The following is a 20,883-nucleotide window of genomic DNA, read 5'->3' on the forward strand; positions in this document are numbered from 1 at the left end:
ACAAGAAACAGTTTCCTCATTTTATCATACATCTGGCATCACCATCGGTATGGGTACTTCTTATCTAGACAGGCAGAATTGGAAAAGTGGTCAGAGGAGTTGAAATACTGTGCAATTGCTCCTACCCATTCCTCGTAATTTGCATATGCTTTTTTTGAGCTCCTGTTGAATGATTGAGTATGCTTAAGGAATCCCTATGGGTCTTGAAGACAAAAACTGTTGCATTATGGAGATGTGGGAAGTCTATGGAAGCCATTGCTTCTGGAAGGAGTGTCTTCTTTACAGCAGTGTGAAAGGAGTTCCCAGGGTCTTTCTGCAAACGATGTACTGAGATGTATTTGAGCAAGATGAGATTTTCTGCCTTCCAAATCTCAGATGGTCTTGATGGTTGTTTGGTAACAATCCTTTTGGTGAGATTTTTCATTGGTCTTTTTTTGGTCTTCCAGAGCCTTTTTAATATTGCAGTGTTAGTTTCCAAATCAGTTTCGTTTGCACACTGGCACTGCATGGAAACTGTCATGGTCTATAGAATATCAGGTCAACCCACCTGTGACCCAAAACATATCCCCTCCTGCGCCAGCAAATGTTTGGTCGGATTATGACGTCAGATAGACCTAGGCCAGATATAAAGCCACTGTTTATGGGAGTCTGCCATATCTTTGTAAACAAAGCAGGTGTTCAGTACAAAGCTCTTCCTTATACCTATTGTAAACTGATATACACTGAAATTGTCCATTACAAAATATTCAAGATTAGTGGTGGCAATTATGTAAAAAGTAGATCGGTAAAGGAACTTATAACTCAGATATTTTGGAGACAGGATTATTTCAAGATAGAGACTGGGAAACCACTGTTCAGTTCATTTCACTTGCAGATTCCTGGTTTGACATTCTCAATTCTCAAGTGCCATATGATAAAAAAAATATCCAGGAATGCAAAACCACAAGTCCATTCATTTCACTTGCAGATTCCTGGTTTTGACGTTCTCAGTTCTCGAGTGCCATATTACAAAAAAATATCCAGGAATGCAAATGTGTTGAGCATGTCAAACCAAGACGAAATTTTTAAACGAATAGCTGAAATGGCAAAATCAATGAAGGTTCTAGGAAGTAAAGGTCTTTACCCATTTGAAAAGGGGTTAGTACTTTCGATATATGTATTAACATATACTAGACTAAATCGAAGACAGACTTGAGCAGCACCCATTGACAGGTTGCAGTGAAGCAAAGAAATAGGCGTAATCTAAAATTTTTAGGGAAAGATAGTTCTCTCATGGGATCAAAGTATAATATAGACGACAATTGCAAAGCAGATAACATTACAGCCAGCACATTTCATTCTTTGCTTGATACACCTACTTCTACCTATAGTAACAACGATGAGTACCTACAACTTGAATTGAGCCTTTCGTCCATAATGTTTTGTTTCCCAGACAGTTTTGGTGCAGAGGGAAAAGAAAATAGCTTCACAGAAAGTTTGCAGGAGACTGACAATGAACAACTTGAGGAAGCAATAGAGAAAGGTGGTTTAGAATACTTTAGTGAATTTATTACCGGTAAATTTCCAAAATATCCATATCTTGGGTCATATGTGGCATTAAAAGATAACTCGTGGACAAGCATAATAAGCAGAGGTGATAGAAAATTAATGAAGCCCTCTAAAAAATTTTATGAACACCTGAAAATAATGGAAAAAATATTTCAATGCTGGAAAAGGAACTGTTAAAAACTGCTGTGAAACATCAGATTTTACTAATTTACCTTTTGATTTAATCATATGTTTAGTTTGTTGTCGAACGTTCTTTAGAATAAGAATTTTAAACAAGGAAATAATTTCATCTAAGAAAATATTGAAGAAAGTATAGGCTGTGAAAGAATGATTCAAGTGTGTGTTGAGTGATGTGTATTTCTCTTTTAAACAAGTAGTTACTCTTTAATTCCATAACAATGTCTAAGCAATGTGTCTAAATACATTATTATTATTATTTTTTAACTGGTGTATCTTTGTGAACAGGTGCACATACATTATTTATATGTTATTTTTGACCGGTGTATCTTTGTGAAAAGATACATATATGTTATTTATAGGATATCTCAAAGATCTCTGATTTAGAGCCATAAATTGGTAGTATACAATAGTGAAAGAAATTTTTTTTGCAGGAAATGTTTTTCTATACTATTTTTTCAAGCATTACATACATATTTTCTTATGTGAAATATGGAAATTCCTAAGTTATCAATATTGGTGAAAAACTAGTATAATATTATTAATTATTTAGCAAAAGATAATGAGCATTCTATAGAGGTAGCTACAGGATCCTAGATCCTTCTGACATTACAGAATTTACCACACAAAGGATTAAACCCCCATTAACCCAGCTCACCCCCATTTTACCTGCCTATGGGTAGACCTGGTATTTTATAGACCTTAGAAACTGTGTTGTTTGATATGCCCATCTCTTCGGCTATGCCTGTCTTAGACTTCCTTCTTATTGATAGGGATTTCTTAGTTATGTTTAACTAAGTGCATAAGAGACGAGCATAACATACTTGAATTACGAGTACAGTATGGGGCAGGAGTAAATGTGCACACATCCACCCCTTCTGACAGCTTATCCTACATTGTCTGTCTACATGAAAAGACCCCTGCTACTCGAACCCATGGCCATGCAAGACTAACGATAGAGTGAGGAAACGTAGTTTGCTTAGGTTAGAAATTAAAAAAAATAATGAATGTATAATTCATAATTAAATGGGGTGAAGGTTTTGTAATGACTGTAACTTCATTATGATAAATAAGATTTAGGAATGTCTCTTGTAATTTTCAAAGAATTTCAAGCAAAACTGTGTAAGATTAACTAATAAACAAAAAATTATGGTCAGCTATGCTAATTTCCTACTAGCCTACACCTGCAAACTTTAAAGTTCAGAGACTGTTAAAAAATATTCCATGAGAATTTACAAAGTTATGCTCTTTTGAATTTATTTACTGTTTATAATGTGCAGCTGTATATGTAATGTTAGGAATATATGACATCATAGTCAAGTCATATTTGCAGTGTTACCAGATCTGTCAAGTCATATCTATACTACACCTCTCCAGCATACAAAGCATAGATTATGATAACTGTCTGCTGGACACTTTCAGATATTGTAGGTGAATCCTAGGTCTCTTTTCTAAACTTATAATAGAATTTGTTCTTAAGTGCAATTGAGAAAAATAGGATAAAGTTAAAGTATAGGTACCAAGGTAACAAAGAAACCAGGTGAAAAATAAAAGGTAGGGAACAAGGCAGCTGGGTGCAGAAGGGATACTACAAAGAATCTAACACTGAGGGAGATAAAGTCTGCAAGGAACTATACAACTGAAATTTTCAGGATATTGCAATTTCATGAATTTATTGTGCTTTGGTAAAGATTTTCTGGTGGATTTCACTTAATAAACTAAAAATTGCAGTCATGCTCCATTTATCCATATAAAATGACTGTCAGTTCAAAAGAACCTACTGATGAGCACCCTACGAGCCTTTGCAAACTAATGCCTCTGGTTAATAACGTGGAATCTTACAGTGGCTATTTGACCTCTGATGGTTTTTTTAGTGCTAGTTGGGAACAGTTAATTCAGTTTTTAAATGATTTTGAAAAAATGTTTATTTTCAAAATTTCATAATAATATAGCAAGTAAAACTGTGTTTATGTGGTATGGAAGATAACTGACTTTGTAATCTTTTACTCGTTTGATTATTATTGAGATATAAAATATATATTTTGACATTAGTTGATATATCATGCACTTTTGCATTTGGTGTAGAGTATTTAGCTACAATTATTTCTTTACATTTCTGTTGAAATATGTATTGAGTCCATTTTATATTAGTACGTATTGGTATCATTTTATAACTTTTTTTTCTTTTATTCTCCTTTTGTTTGCCTTAGTGTTTTGGGAGCTTATTGAAAATTGTATAGTGTAAAAATCATTTCAGCATCTGAGAATGGTAGAGCTTAGTTGCGATTCATTACAGTTGGTGTTGTATCCTTTAATTTTACCTTTTAAGAAGAATGAAGTTTTACCTCTGTATTATGAAGTTGGCTGTTTTGAGTATGATTATTACATTGTTTTAGGATTTTATGTAAGTATAAATAAATTATAAAAATGAAAGCACGGCTAACTAGTGAAGTTTTATTATATGGCAAGTTTAGCATGCATGAAGAAATTCTAAAAATTTATCAAGAATAAATTTTCATTTCAGGTACATTAGAAAAAGGTTAACTGACAAAAATTAAGCTAGGTCTAGTGGCTGAAACAGATTCTCTCCCTCTTTCTGTATATATAGTATATTTATATATTATATAAAATATTTATGTACAATACTTATTAATTAGAGGAATTTCACTAATTCAAGTTCATAAAATATCTCTCAGGTCTTACATTGATGTGTGGTTGTGATGAAAAAATAAATTGTTTTCATCTTTTTCTAACACTAATTTGTTCATTGTCTTAAAGTGGCCTTGCTATTATATGTTTCCTATGTTTCCCCATAATGTCATAATTACACATCAAAGGGCCCTTCTGTATGAGAAAAATTAGAACAGTACAATATGCGTACTATACGTTAAAGAATGGCCAGTGGATTTACTTATTCTTTTGGGCTGTAGTTTTTATCAATTCTTTACCTTTCACTGTGAATTATTTTAGGAGGGGAATTTACATCTGAATTATTGTCTCAACATTTCAATTTTCTATTCTAATATTTACTATAATGGTGCCCAGTACTGTTTACCATACCCAAGTTTATTATCTAAGGATAAAACATGCCAACATTGATAATTGAAATTTTTAACAGATTTTGTAGAAAAGAGCTATCAGCTCTTCAGATTAGGACCTTATTGTGCATACCTTTTGATACTATAGCTGGTGTAGGAATAAGTTTCTTGCTTTTGTATTGGTTTGCAAAAAAAAATCATTTATCAATCATTTCTGTGCTTTGAGGATGTCATAAAAGATATTTTAGCTTAATAATTGCAAATATATGGTGAAGTTTACCATAGAAATGCTGTTTTTCAGTGATGAATTGTCCATAGACTATTAGATATTGCTTCCATCAATTTATATTATAGATTCTATATAATATATATTATATTATATTATATATATATATATATATAATAATATATATGATGGATATATAATATAGTGTATAATTAATATATAATATATAATATATATATATATATATATATATATATATATATATATATAGATATTATATAAAGATATATAATATATAATATATATATAATATATATATAATATATCTATATTATATAATATATAATATATAATATATAGATATATATATAATATATATAATATGTAATATATATTATAATATACATATATATATATATATATATAAATATATATATATATATATATATAATATATATATATATATATATTATATATATATATACATACATACACTACATACATACATACATACATACATACATATACACACACATGCATACATATATACACATATATATACACACATACATACATATATACTGAGTACAATATTGAATTGCAGGTTCCATTATTTAGTATGACCAGTGCTCTTAGAAGAATGTTTGACTCATGGAATTTAGATTCTGTGGTGTATATTATTGTATACTATGTAGTATTGGATTTTAAATCATGTTTCAGATATTTATTTTTTTTGTGTTTGCAGGGGCAACATAAAATTTTCATTGACTATAATTTCATATTTTTCAAAGTTCATGTAATTTTATGTAACTTCTGGCAGGATCTCATGGTGGGTGATGAAGCCAGTAAGCTGCGTTCAATGTTAGAGGTCACTTACCCAATGGAGAATGGAATAGTCAAGAATTGGGATGACATGTGCCATGTATGGGATTACACTTTTGGACCTGAGAAAATGGGAATTGATCCTAGGAACTGCAAAATTATGCTTACTGAACCACCCATGAATCCTACCAAGAATCGTGAAAAGATGTTGGAGGTAAGTTATCATTTATAGTGTATTGTATGTTATTTTTTTTTTAAGAGGAGATGATGGTTTAAGAACGAACATACCTGGCATAGCTTCAGGGGCAGGAATTTCTTTTACAGGTGATGTCAGACTATTAGTAAATAAATGAAGATTGTGAAATTTTAAAGGGAAGAATTGAGTTTCAAGGTGCAGAAGTGTAAAGAAAGAACCTGAGGTAAAATATTTTTTCAAGAATTCAGAATTTCCATACTTATAGGCTAATCCCATTTGAAATGTTAAACCTTGTTTGTTCCAACATGTATACGAACTTACGCTTTCATATGTGGAGTACTCATGCGTAGCGTGCTTTGGCATTTTTAGATTTGTATCAGAAACTGGTCTTATTCAGAAACTATAGATGTCTTGCATTTTGTAATCTTGTCATTGCATTTATAATTTGTCATATACATACAGTAAAACATTGTTTCATACAATCAACTTACCTGTCAGATATATACATAGCTAAGACTCCGTCGTCCCCGACTCGTCCCCCGCAGAAATTCAAATTTCGCGCCACTCGCTACAGGTAGGTCAGGTGATCTACCGGCCTGCCCTGGGTGGCAGGACTAGGAACCATTCCCGTTTTCTACTCATATATTTTCTGTCGCCGGTGGTATCAACATCGTTGCTGCCACCTCTTGACTGGAATTCGCTTTTCTAAGCAATTGATCATCTTTTTGTGGACTTTTGGTGACGTACCTGGATCGTTGTTTTTGGCATTCGCTACTGTGGACTGGCTTTTTGGGACTTGCTTTTTGATTTTTTCTTCAGAATGTCTGATTCAAGTGTTTGTGTGAGAATGTGTGTGAATGTAGGCTGCAAGGTGAGGATACCGAAAGCTTCGGTTGATCCTCACACTGTATGTCGCAAATGTAGGGGTTTTGATTGTTCTATTTCTAACACCTGTCATGAGTGTGAAAGGTTGAATGTTGAGGAATGGAAGACTCTAACTTCTTACTTGAAGAAGTTAGAAAGGGATAGAGTCAGAAGGGCTGCATCTAAGATGGCGGGTAGTTGTACAAGGCCTATTGAGCCTTTGGATAATTCTAACTCTTCTCTTAATTATGATTCTGTATCAGGACCCTCACTGGCCGTACATTTCAGATTCAGCTTTCGGAAATTGCTGAAACTGAAGGCTACGCTTCACAGGATGAAATCCGAAATGGCTGCCATAAAAGGTAAGGATGGTGAAAGTGACTTTAGTGAAGTGAGTGTCCCCAGTGTTGTGGAGGGGGCGTCTGACCGTCTCTGCGACGCTCCCAGGCCTAGACCTCTTCCAAGCTCCCAAGCCCAGAGGAGAAGGAAAGTCGAAAGCCGTACGGAGGTTGTGGAGAATTCCCCCGGTCAGGCGTCCCTTCAGCAGGTGCTGTGTATAGACAGCCTGCTCAGGACCGCTATCGAAAAAAGCGTCCTCAGAGAGTGCTTCTCTTCGTCCGCTTCTCCCTCTCCTAAACGAGGGTGGAAGGATTCAGACTTGTCCAGGCCCCTGAAAAGGCACTGGAGAGATCCTGGTTTGGATTCAAGCCCAGAACGCTTTTCGGAAGAAGAACCTCCTTCTATCAAGAAGGCGAAGAGGGTTTCGCCGTCCCATGATGGGGCCAACACTCCTTCGAGGTCTACCTCTCCCGTTCAAGAAGACGCAGGAGAAGCGTCCAAAAGGATCATTTTGGCGGTACAGGAACAGCTTTCCGCCCTAGTAGGAGTCCTTTCGAAGGATCCTCCTCGTAAGAAAGACGTCAGACTGCCGGTCAAGAAGACTCGTCTTCCTTCTCCCACCAGGAGTGAGGCTCCTGTGAGACGTGAGTCTTTTGAGATCTCAGATAGAGACTCGTGGGAAGATCTGGATCCGCCAGACAAGCGCGTAGCAACAGCCAAGCGCGAGGCGTCCTACAGACGAGAAGCGTCCTCTAAGAGAGAGTCAGACAAGCGAGAAACGCATTACAGACGAGAGGATTCTCCCAGATGGGATACGTCTGCCAGATCAGTAGCTTCAGCCGAGCGCGGAGTAACAAACAGGCGGGAGCATTCATCCAAGCGTGAGGCTCAAGAAGAACATCTGTCACGCAAGGAGGGGACTTCAGGAAGACGCGAGTCTTCAACAAGGCACGAGGTGTCAGTCAGGCGCGGAGACTTTTCAGAGGCGCGAGGCACCAGTCAGGCGCGAGGCGCCAGCCAAGCGCCGAAGAGTCAGTCAGGCGCGACGACGCCAGCCAAGCGCGAGGATCTTGCCAGGCGCGAGGCGCCAGCCAAGCGCGAGGAGTCAGCCAGGCGCGAGACGCCAGCCAAGCGAGAGGCGCCAGCCAGGCGCGAGGGGCGCCAGCCAAGTACGAAGAGCCAGTCAAGCATAGGAGCTCTTTACACTCTCTTAGCCCCTCTCCTATTAGGAGTTGTCCCAGTAGAGAGAATTGTTGGACAAGAAGACCCGGAACGAGAAGTGGTCTCTCCTACTGATCCGATTATGGAAGAGGAATCAGAGGACGAGTCTCACAGTAAGGAAGGACTGTCGAACTACAAAGTCTTGACAGCTCTCCTTCCTCCAGGAATACGGAGACGCATTGATCCCTGCCGCTCCTCCTTCGCCTCGTTCTCTGTTTTCATGCTCGAAGACTCCGAAATCGTCGGCTTTCGTGAAGATGAGACCGACGATTTCTATGAAGAGAGCTCTGCAATCGCTGGATAACTGGATGCTTACTAAGAAGGAGCTAGTAAGGACAGTTTTTTGCATGCCTCCCCCTAGACTGACCGGCAAGAGAGGGATTTGGTACCAGACTGGGGAGAATATGGGTCTCACTCTCCCTGCTTCAGCTGAAGCTGATTTTTCCAGTCTGGTAGACGCATCCAGGAGACATAGCCTTCACACGGCTAAGATTACTTGGGGCCTTTCAGAGTTGGATCATCTCCTCAAGGGACTTTTTCACATTCTAGAAGTCTTTAACTTCCTAGATTGGTCCCTTGGGTGATGTCCAAGAAGGCTCATGCCCCTGAAGGCTAGAACCGGATGTACTCCTAGCAATTCTGTCATGTATTGACAAGGCGGTGCAAGACGGCTCAGGGGAAGTTTCTTCCTTGTTTGGAGCAGGTCTCTTGAAGAAGAGATCTGTGTTTAGCGCTTTCTTGACGAAAGCAGTATCACACTCACAAAGAGCAGCTTTGTTATTCGCCCCTAGGTCTGATTTTCTGTTCCCGTCACAGTTGGTGAAGGATATTTCACGATCGCTGACGGAAAAAGCGACTCAAGATCTTCTCCTGCAATCGTCCAGGAAGAAGAGACCAGTAATGATGGGAGAAAAGAAAGGGACGTCTACTCCTGTTCGGCCCTTTCGAGGCGGCCCTCCAACTAGAGTTACCGCTAAAAGGAAAACGACCGAGAAGAGAGGTCGAGCCTCGTTCCGCCCCTTTAAAAGGGGAAAGTGAAGTGGCGCTCCTCCAAACACCAGTAGGTGCCAGGCTCCGGGGATTTGCGGAAGCCTGGACTCGCATCGACACAGATCCTTGGTCGATGTCGGTTCTTCAGAAGGGATATCTCATTCCTTTCCTGGACAATCCTCCCCTGACGTCAACTCCGAGGGAATTGTCCGCCAATTACAAGGACCCTGTGTTGAAAGATACTCTTCAACAAATGGTGGATCAGATGTGGGACAAGAGAGCTATAGAACTTGTGCTGGATCAAAGCTCCCCGGGGTTTTACAATCGTCTTTTCTTGGTTGCGAAAGCCTCGGGGGGATGGAGACCAGTTCTGGACGTCAGCGCTCTGAACAAGTTTGTTCAAAAACAGAAGTTCTCCATGGAAACCTCTGCTTCAGTCCTGGCGGCTCTTCGCCAAGGGATTGGATGGTGTCTCTGGATCTCCAGGACGCATATTTTCACGTCCCGATCCATCCTTCGTCGAAGAAGTACCTCCGTTTCATGACGGGGGGAAGGATCTTCCAATTCAGAGCCTTGTGCTTCGGCCTGTCGACGGCGCCTCAGGTTTTCACGAACCTTTGAAAAATGTAGCGAGATGGCTTCATCTGAAAGGAATCAGTATATCTCTTTATCTAGACGACTGGCTTATCAGAGCAAAGTCAGAGGAACAGTGTTTGGAGGACCTGAATGTGACACTAAACCTTATAAAGACTTTAGGATTACTCGTGAACCTCGAGAAGTCCCAACTGATCCCCAGCCAGAACCTTGGTCCTATCTGGGGATTCGGATGGATTCTCGGGGTTTTCGAGTATTTCCTTCTCAAGAGAGACTAGCGAGAGGTTTAGAAAAAGTCTCTCTCTTCCTAAGGAAGGAACGGACTTCGGCGAGGGAATGGTTGAGCCTGTTAGGGACCCTTTCCTCGCTCGAACAGTTCTTTCACCTAGGAAGACTTCATCTCCGTCCTCTTCAGTTTCTTCCTCAGAAGTTCGTGGAACATGAAGACAGGACTACTCTCGGACTTTTTTCCCATTCCAGATCTGATAAAACGTCATCTAGAATGGTGGTTACTCCCACTGAGGGAAAACAAAGGTACTTCCCTGGAAATACAGAACCCAAACCTTGTATTGTTTTCCGACGCGTCGGAAAAAGGTTGGTTTGGGGAGCAACTTTGGGAAAGAGAGAAGTGTCAGGCACTTGAATGCTCTTCAAGTGTCCTGGCACATAAACTGCAAAGAACTGCTAGCTGTACACCTAGCTCTAAAGAGCTTTGAACCGTTAGTTTGCAACAAAATAGTTCAAGTAAATGCGGACAATACAACCGCTCTGGCATACATTCGGAAGCAAGGAGGTACTCACTCGTATGCCCTTTACGAACTCACGAGAGAACTTCTGTTGTGGACATCCCAGAGGAACATCTCTCTCTTGACGAGGTTCGTTCAGGGAGTAAGGAACGTACGAGCGGACAGGCTGAGCAGGAGGAACCAGGTCCTTCATACCGAGTGGACCCTCCACTCAGAAGTTTGCCTCAAGCTCTGGTCTCTTTGGGGAACTCCTCATGTCGACCTCTTTGCCACGTTCCTCTCGAGGAGACTGGAAGTCTTCTGTTCAGTGGTAGAAGATCCCAGAGCTCTAGCAGTAGACGCCTTCCTACTAGATTGGTCTCAGGTTAGACGTTTACGCATTTCCCCCATTCAAGATTCTGGGGCAAGTACTCAGGAAGTTTGTGACTTCAAAGGGGACAAGAATGACCCTGATAGCCCCCTTTTGGCCAGCTCAAGAATGGTTTCCAGAGGTACTGGAGTGGATAGTAGACTTCCCCAGATCCCTTCCACAAAGGAGGGATCTTCTCAGACAACCACACTTCGAGAGGTTTCATCAAACCTCCCCGCTCCTCGCTCTGACTGCCTTTCGACTATCGAAAGACTTGTCAGAGCGAGAGGCTTTTCTAGTAAAGCAGCAAGCTCGATCGCTAGAGCCCGGAGAACTTCCACTATCCGGGTTTATCAATCCAAGTGGGAAGTTTTTTAGAAGGTGGTGTAAGTCAAAGAAGTTGTCCTCCTCCAGTACCTCTGTAGCAGAAATAGCTGATTTTCTGTTATTTCTGAGGGAAGAGTCGCACCTCTCCGTAGCCACGATAAAGGGCTATAGGAGTATGCTATCGGCCGTCTTTAGGAATAGATGGCCTAGATTTGGGAAACAATAAGGATCTGCATGATCTGATTAGGTCATTTGAGACCAAGAAGTCTAGAATGACTTCTCCCCCTAACTGGAATCTAGACGTAGTACTGAAGTTCTTGACTTCAGAGAGATTTGAACCCCTACATTTTTGGCCTCGTTTCGTGATATAACAAGAAAATGTTTATTCCTTTTGTCACTGGCGACGGCAAAAAGGGTTAGCGAACTGCACGCCCTTATTGACAAGGTCGGGTTCAATGTAGATTCAGCCATCTGTTCCTTCAAGGAATTATTCTTGGCGAAGAATGAAAATCCTTCGAACCCCTGGCCGAGAAACTTCGAAATAAAAGGATTATCGGTCTCGTCGGCAGGGACCGATAGAGGTCTCTTTGCCCGGTAAGGGCTTTAAAGTTTTACTTAAAGAAGAAGGAACAGTTGGGAGGTTCTAGACAAGGCCTGTGGTGCTCAGTGAAGGATCCATCAAGACCTATGTCTAAGAATGCATTAGCCTTTTTTGTCAGGAACGTAATTATGGACGCTCATAAGGCTTGCACGGACGATTCTTTAAAACTTCTGAGAGTAAGAGCTCATGAAGTGAGAGCAGTGGCGACGTCTCTCTCTTTTCAGAGAAATATGTCGCTGAAGAATATCTTGGAAGCGACATATTGGAGATGTAATTCTGTGTTTGCGGCTCAACTATTTGAAGGACGTGCGTGTGACCTATGAAAAATGTTTTTCATTAGGTCCTTTTGTGTCTGCGGGCACAATCCTGGGTACAGGAGCTTACAACAATCCTTAAGATTTTTTTTTACTACTTAAGTCTAATAGATATGTTCTAGACTTTCTGCTGAACAAGTGCAGTTGCCGCACAAGCGGCCAGTCACTTCAGTTTAGTAAGGAACTCTTGTGATATCTTATATTAGATAAAAAATTTTTTTTGAAAATTATTGTGTGCTTGTGCATTGTGGTTGAGTTACGGTTGTTGCGAAGAGTTGGGGATAACTCTGAGCAATTTTTAATACTAACATGGTGGTTAGGATCAGGTGGTCGGGATTGGTTGTATGCTCCTTAATAAGGTGTGTTGTCATGTAAGTGGATCAGCACCCATTGACAAAGTCCTTTCAGGCTCTGCCGAGTAAGTGGATAAGACCCCTTCGGCAGACCCACAAGAATTCTTGGCCATAGATCACATATCTCGCTAAAGTTTCTTGAGGTGATGCAGACTACGGGGAAAACACCCACGAAGTCTACCACCTATCAGGTAGGAACCAAGGTTTTTATTTTATACCTACAACAGATGTTGTTTACCTGTCTATTCTAGTAGTAGCTGTCTCTTACCCTCCACCGAAGGGTGCCAATCAGCTATGTATATATCTGACAGGTAAGTTGATTGTATGAAAATGATATTGTTATAATACAATAAAGTTTCATACATACTTACCTGGCAGATATATACATAGCTAAGACTCCGTCGTCCCCGACAGAAATTCAAATTTCGCGCCACTCGCTACAGGTAGGTCAGGTGATCTACCGGCCTGCCCTGGGTGGCAGGACTAGGAACCATTCCCGTTTTCTACTCATATATTTTCTCTTCCACCTGTCTCCTTGCGGGGAGGCTGGGTGGGCCCTAATCGTATATATCTGCCAGGTAAGTATGTATGAAACTTTATTGTATTATAACAATATCATCTTTAACGAACCTGGAACCAACGGGCATCAGATTTAGTGGACAAAATGTGGCCAAGGGTAGTGGCTGCTGTTATTTACGTTCACTCATGCACTAACATCAACATTGGTGTGAAATTGGAACTTACTTTATAATATGTTCGTGTATACGATGACCTTTAGATAAGACGAGGTAAGAAAATATGGCTAAGTTTTATGAGTAATTTCAAAACTGTGTATGGCTAGCTTTTGGAACAACGGATATCTTATGAAATATTGGTTATGTAAAGATGATGTTATTACAAATGCTGTTTTACTTACTGTGCTGTTTCCTTAGAAATTCAAAGTAAACGAAATAACTAAGCCATTCTACATCGTGTTTTTCCTAAACATGCCACCTAAAAGGGAAACATTGTTTTGTTTGGGTCTCGTCACCAATCAAAAACCCTGAACAACATGATAATGTATGGTGACTATTGTACATAATTATCGTTCATATAACTGAATTGTTCTAAAAAGCCATGTATGTACCACCAAAATGAGAATGAATTTTTGATAAAAATTAAATGTTATCCTAAATTTCTGAAAGGCTATAAAACGATGCACGTTGTGCTCACACATTGCTTTGAGCGCAACCAAAATTCAATTTTTTCATTTTGTCACCTGGCCTCACACAGATGAAAGTCAATTTCATTGATTTGGAATTATTCTTTGAATTGGCTGTTTATTATGAAGATATGCCAAAGTAATAATATATGTTTTAAGGTAAAACTGGTTTTATTACCTTTATTATCAGTTTTTTTCATAATGTGAATCTTTTCATGTATGTTAGTGGTGACCACCCCTAGGCCAAGGCTAGCCTACCTATAAGCATCATTTAGGATACAAAAAAATCAATGCTTCACTTTAACAGACAATCGGCTTGAGCAGACGACCTTCTCCCCTTTTATTCCATTAAGGCGAAGTTTCAATGTAAATACCAATTTTCAATGATATTGGCATAAATTACCTAGTTATAACAATGGCATAGAACCTTAAATCAGTCGGTCAATCTTTAGAGTATTTATAAAGCTTCCATTTCTTGAGCAAGTGTTTGCAAAATAGAAAAGAGGTAAAGTTCAGTATTTTTTGTTAAGGCCAAAGTATTCAGGGATTTGATGACTAGTTGTTGCAATGCCAGTTTACATTAGTCAATCAGTCATATCCAAAGTAATTTATAACAAATATTACTTTTATTTTTTTATGAGCATCATGGTAGATGAGGATTTTTGCTTTGGGTTTCATGAATGTGTACATTACACTAATAAGAATGTGTTGGGGCATCTATAAGGTGGTGAAGGTGTGACATAGTGACCTTAGTTTGTGAAAAACTAATTTTTTGCTGTTGGTGTTTTTATTGGGTAATGTCTTTATCAGTGCTGGAAAGGATTGTTCTGATTCATGTAATATAATCTTCAGAAAAATAATCTTAAGTGTTATTTGATGACCTAAGCTAGATCTTTTCCTCGCTGAAATTTAGCTTTTCTCTCTCTCTCTCTCTCTCTCTCTCTCTCTCTCTCTCTCTCTCTCTCTCTCTCTCTCTCTCTCTCTCTCTCTCTCTCTCTCTCTCTCTCTCTCACAGGATATCTAGTTAGCATAGATTGTGCAAGCATTTAGAATAATTTCTATTTGTAAAGGACCCCCATTCATTCAATAGTGTTGGTTGTGTTTAGCTCACTTATTCTCGGAGATATTTCATGGTTGATTTTGGTAAAGGTTGTGGGATTTTTGCTCAGGTGGGTTTTTTAAGATATTTGATCAGAAGGTTTTTCAGATTCCTAATTCATCAGTGGATTCTGGTTGTGAATAATTAAGTTTATCAATCTTTGCTAAAGTTAAGCACAATATATCATGTAGCCTTGCAATGGCACTTGAAATTTTTTTGTGATGGACATCAGTTAAGTACAGTGGTACCTCGAGATACAAAATTAATTCGTTCCGAGGCGGCCTTTGTATCTCGAGCTTTTCGTATCTTGGACCGCATTTTGCATGTAAAATGGCTAATCCGTTACGAGCCCTCCAAAAACACCCCAGTAAATTTCATAATAAAGCTAAATTGAGCTATAAACAATGAAATACTACAACAATTTGGACCATTCAATACCTAACTTAATACGTACTGCTAATATACCTGTAAATAAAGTGTATTAGTCTACATGGTATACAAGAAATACTGTACATACAAACGTACGTATATAGTAAAATGTGGAAGCTTACCTTTCGAGTGAGGCTATCTCCGAAATAGGCGAAAGAGGAGGAGGACAAACGGCAGATACATACGTACACTTAACTTTATGAAACACACAAAAAATGTAAGGAAAACATAAACTAGACTTTATGAAACACATTAACAAAACTGTAACACTTAACTTTACAGAAAACTTAAAATTGAAATTTTTTTTTTCTTTTTTTGGGGGGTTTTTTTTATTTTTTTTTTTTTTTTTTTTTTTTTTTTTTTTTTTATCTATTTAAAATTTTTTTTTATATATATATATATATATTTTTATATATATACAAAATTTCAACTTCTTCACCACTTTCAACTTTCTGGTTTTTAGTATGACTTGGTTCTTCCTTTTTGCTTACTACTCTTACTAAAGGCCTCTTTAAAAAATAACTATCCAAGGAAGATTGCTTCTGCCTACTTTTGACAATGTTCCTGAAACGACTCGGGCAAACGTCATCGAACTGTGCAAGCATACGACCTGTGTAAGCCTTTTCGGGGTGTGTCTTTTCTACGAATGATTGCACCTTATGAAAAGCAGCTAGAGCATCCTTAATTTCTGCCGTTGTCATAGAGTCGTCGTCCTCCTCGCTGCTGCTCCAACTCCTTCAGGTCATCCGTCGTAAGCTCCTCTTGGTGCTCCTCGAGAAGGTCATTGATGTCGTCCTCGTCGATGACCAGCCCCATGGACTTGCCGATTGCAACGATCTCGTCAAGATCTGGTTGCGAAACAGTTTCAGGATCGTCAACTGTTCCTGAATCTGCAGCACCAGCTTCGCCCACGTCGAATCCCTCAAAGTCTCGGGCGGATACGATATCTGGCCAGAGTTTCCTCCACAAGGAATTCAAGGTTCGCCTCGAAACCTCCTGCCAAGCTTGGTCGATGAGTCGGATGCATATTACGATATCGAAATGCTCCTTCCAAAATTCACGCAAGGTGAGGTTTGTGGCATCGGTGATGTCGAAACATCTCTTGAAAAGATGTTTCGTATACAGCTTCTTGAAGTTCGATATCACTTGCTGGTCCATGGGCTGGAGGAGAGGGGTGGTGTTAGGTGGAAGATAAAGAACCTTGATGAAGGAATACTCCGCTAGGATATCTTCCTCGAGGCCAGGAGGGTGAGCAGGGGCATTGTCCAACACCAGCAGGCATTTCAGAGGGAGGCGCTTCTCTTTCAAGAATTTCTTCACTGTTGGGCCGGAACACAGATTTACCCACTCCGTGAACAAAAGCCTCGTTACCCAGGCTTTTGCATTAGCCCTCCACATCACTGGAAGCTTCTCCTTGAGCATTTTGTGGGCCTTGAAGGCTCGAGGAGTCTCGGAATGATAGACAAGTAGGGGCTTCACCTTGCAATCCCCACTGGCGTTGGAACAAAGTGCGAGCGTAAGCCTGTCTTTCAAAGGCTTATGCCCGGGTAGCTTCTTCTCTTCCTCCGTGATGTACGTCCAACGAGGCATTTTTTTCCAAAAAAGACCAGTCTCATCACAGTTGAAGACTTGCTGAGAACTGTAGACTTCCTTGATCATCATCTCGTCGAACGTCTTTTTAAAGGCTTCAGCCGCTTTCGTGTCCGAGCTGGCCGCCTCCCCATGCCGCACCACCGAATGGATGCCAGTTCGTTTACAGAATTTCTCGAACCACCCATGCGAAGCCTTGAAGTCTGGGGTTGGCGTTTATGTCCCTTCTCCTCCATCGTCTTCGGCCTGGGCAATCAAATCGCCAAAAATAGCACTGGCCTTGTGGCAGGTTGCTGTCTCTGTTATCGTTTCACCAGCGATTTCTTTGTCTATTATCCGTATTCCTTGGCGATCACACTCAATCGCATACCAGCTTCATACTTCTTGATAATCTCCATCTCCATCTCCAAAGAGAGCAACCTCTTCTTTCCGTGAATTTCAACTTTCTTGGGACCCATGACTATGTATATACTGTACGTAATTATGTTATGTAGTACGTATATGTATGTAGTAAAGTTCTCACACAACACGATAATGTATACTACAACAAAATCACTAAGAAATTTATGTTAATAAACAAAATCGTCAGAACGAACGAATACCACGTGCTTACGATACCGATGATGCTGTGCAGTGGCCGAAGAAGCACGCTGCTACGTACATGCATCATGGGAGGGATGCTGACCAATAGGAGAGAAGGATCTCATGGCAGTTACTAGCATCAGGAACCAATGGGAGAGCGGGAGGATGGTGGTGAGTCTACTCAGTTGGCGGCGCGCGAGTTTCAAAATTGTTATCGGTGGTCCGGGCGAATCTCGGACTTTACAGCAACAACCTTTCGTATCTTGAACAATTTTCGTATGTAGAGCCGTAAAATTTTTCGTATTTGCTTTCGTATCTCGAGTTTTTCGTAAGTTGAGCCTTTCGTATCTCGAGTTACCACTGTACAGTGAGAGCATTCAAACTTTACTGTCCTGTAAAAATAATTTGTTTCACAGATGTTTGTTCTGCAATAGGTCGATTTTACTTGTAAGATTTACTCATTAAACTTATTCATTATTTTTACAAATCCTTTTATATAAAATGCACAATTTTCTTGCAGGTTATGTTTGAAAAATATGGTTTTGCTGGAGCATTTGTAGCTATTCAGGCTGTGCTGACCTTGTACGCACAGGGTCTGCAGTCAGGTGTTGTGGTAGACTCAGGTGATGGAGTAACACACATCTGTCCTGTGTATGAAGGCTTCACTCTTCCTCAGATCAGGTAAAGTAGATCGAAAAACATTGTGAGTTGACATTAACAATACAAGTTTATGATAAGTAAATCAGAGAACATGTTTTTAAACTTTGTTCAACATTTAAGCTATTTTACAATACTTTATAATGTAAAATTATTTTAATGTTACATTGAAAATAAACACCATTGTTATTTTAACAATTTTCAATGTATTTATGGATACAGACAGACATATTACAATTACCTCGGTAGTTCTGAGCTGCGCATCAATTCTATCAATTACTCTCCTTGTACGTATTGTCTTTTCCTAGCGGACAATAACCCCTCCCCCTTATTTCTTAGTTTTTCCTTCTATCACCTCTTATTCATCACCTTGTGACAATTAGTATTCATGTTCATAATAGCGGTTCATCCTCTTTCACTGCTTATTTTTCTATAGTGAGTTAGCCGGGTGATAGAACGGCTCTCGCTTCTCAGCAATCACCTTTATATATAATATTGGTTTTGTCCACAACTGTTGTGTAGTCAACGTTGTATATGTCCTGCGATTGTGGTGTTGCCGGATGTGTTGTATTGAGTACAACCATAATTTCTAAATTTCATGTTTTAGCTTATATCTTAGTCTAAGAGGTAGGGTAAATTTAAATTCTTGAAAAATTTTTATTAAATCAAATGGGGATTTTGGAAAGGGAATCTCTAATTGGCAGAAGACCTGTGAATAGTGGCTTCCACTCGCCTTGTACTTTATACACGACATCCTTAGGGTGCTTGCGCAAGGGTAGTAACCTCAGCGTACCTTGCTAGCTTTTTTCTCGAGTATATTTAGAACATATTTACATTAGAAAAGGCAAAGCAGGAACTTTTCACCGGGCGACACAGGTCTTTCCCCAGAAATAGATTTTTCCTTCGTCAAAATCCCTTTGTTATGCAGATGCTCCGACTGCCGTCATAGTTCCATGGTAACTATGCAAGAGCCTTTTACCTTCCCCACCAAGCCGTCTCTATGCCAGCCATCTGGCACTTAATACCTTTAAGGAATAGGAGGGAAGATGAATGACAGTCACAAGATACGTTGGTCAAAAGTAAGCTCATGCCAAGACAAGAGGAGCGGTGGTTGATTGACTGTTTGACTCAGGAACTAGTTGTTTAATAAAAAATTATTCATAGATCACAAGCTGTTGTGAGGACGAGGCCCTAGTAAGAGTTTTGAATTGACCATATTGAATGTTAAATTTACACTTATTAGCATAATTCGGGATATTAAAATATTCTGGAGATGACAATCTAAATCCAGTGTGATATGTAACACCTCTATGGCAATCATTTCGAACTTAAGAGCCTACAAGTGGATCCCACATATATTTTCCCCAATTACATCAGGGACAAGAAAATAAATAGGCAGTCCCCGGGTTACAACAGGTTTGGCTTATGACGTTCCAAGGTTAAGGCGCTTTTCAATTATATTCATCAGAAATGATTTCCAGGGTTACGACGCATGTTCCAGGGTTACGATGCCTACAACGCTCATCTGGCAGAAGAAATATGACACCAAAAATGCAAAATAATCAATATTTGAAGATTTTTTTTATGAAAAATGCAATAAGAATGCAGTTTACATAGTTTTGAATGCACCCTAAGCATTAAAAGTAAGATTTTCTTAGGATTTTTTTGATGATCTGGCTTACGACGATTTTCAGGATACAACGCATTTCAAGAACGGAACCCCCATTGTATATTTGAAGAGACCCAATTGTTAGGGGATTTGTAGTTATTATTTGGAATTTTAGGGCAGGGGTATGTTGTTCTATTAGTTGTCTAAAGAGAAAAAATATAGAAGTGAAAGCCCTTCCCAGATTTGTGACAATGTCTAATGTAACTGCTTAGGGAGGCAATGAAGAAGTGGCTGTGTTATGAACCATCAGAACTCTTTAAGCATTTACCTGGAAAGACATAAACCTTTAAGTAAGCAGAATAGTTAAGTACGTATAGGGAGTCCCTAGTTAATGGTGGCATAAGTTACAGGTGTTTCGGTTTTACTGCACTTGGCTAATGACAACGTTAACCAGATTTTTGGTGCCCATATGCAGTTTATTGGTGCTGATAAACCACTTAATGGCACTGTTATCTGATAGTCAACAGTGCCATTGAGCAGATCATAGGCACTTTCAGCATCATAAATGCCATTTATTCGGTTAACGGCAATTTTCAGTTACCAGTACTCGGCCGATGACTGAACCCCTGCTGTCAACTGGGGACTGACTGTATTTACCTGTGGTGGTAGGAGACCAAATACTACTATGTTTAAGAATGCTTAGGTCAATCCGTACTGTAAGTAAGTCATTATTTCTTTTAAAACTTTTTGACAAAAAAGGTTGTCATGAAGCTCAGGGGAGATGTAACGGTTTCTGCTGCATATGATTTGTGGAATGTTCAAATTTAGCATGATGTATATTCTCTTGAACCAGATATGATAGTAACCTTGCTTTCTATCATATAGTTAGCTGTTAGGAAATCCTGCCACCATATTGAATTTTGGGACCATGCAGGTACTTGGTGTTTAGGAGCACACCTTCATATATGAAGGTGGTACTAGTTGTCTTTTAGGTTTGGGCTGTCAGTTATG

At 39.4% G+C, this 20,883-nt stretch overlaps 1 protein-coding gene across 4 annotated transcripts in view; it reads left to right on the forward strand.

The window, feature by feature from the left end:
* Positions 1–20,883, forward strand: part of LOC135219990 (actin-related protein 2-like) — an 83,872-nt gene that overhangs the window by 39,367 nt on the left and 23,622 nt on the right. For all 4 annotated transcript variants that reach the window (XM_064257268.1, XM_064257269.1, XM_064257270.1 and 1 more), the window contains 2 exons: positions 5,810–6,025; positions 18,127–18,287. In XM_064257268.1, coding sequence (XP_064113338.1) covers positions 5,810–6,025; positions 18,127–18,287 — 377 coding nt within the window. The remainder of the gene's footprint in view (positions 1–5,809; positions 6,026–18,126; positions 18,288–20,883) is intronic.

The sequence above is a fragment of the Macrobrachium nipponense genome, chromosome 1 (assembly GCF_015104395.2).
Source record: "Macrobrachium nipponense isolate FS-2020 chromosome 1, ASM1510439v2, whole genome shotgun sequence".
Lineage (NCBI taxonomy): Eukaryota > Metazoa > Arthropoda > Malacostraca > Decapoda > Palaemonidae > Macrobrachium > Macrobrachium nipponense.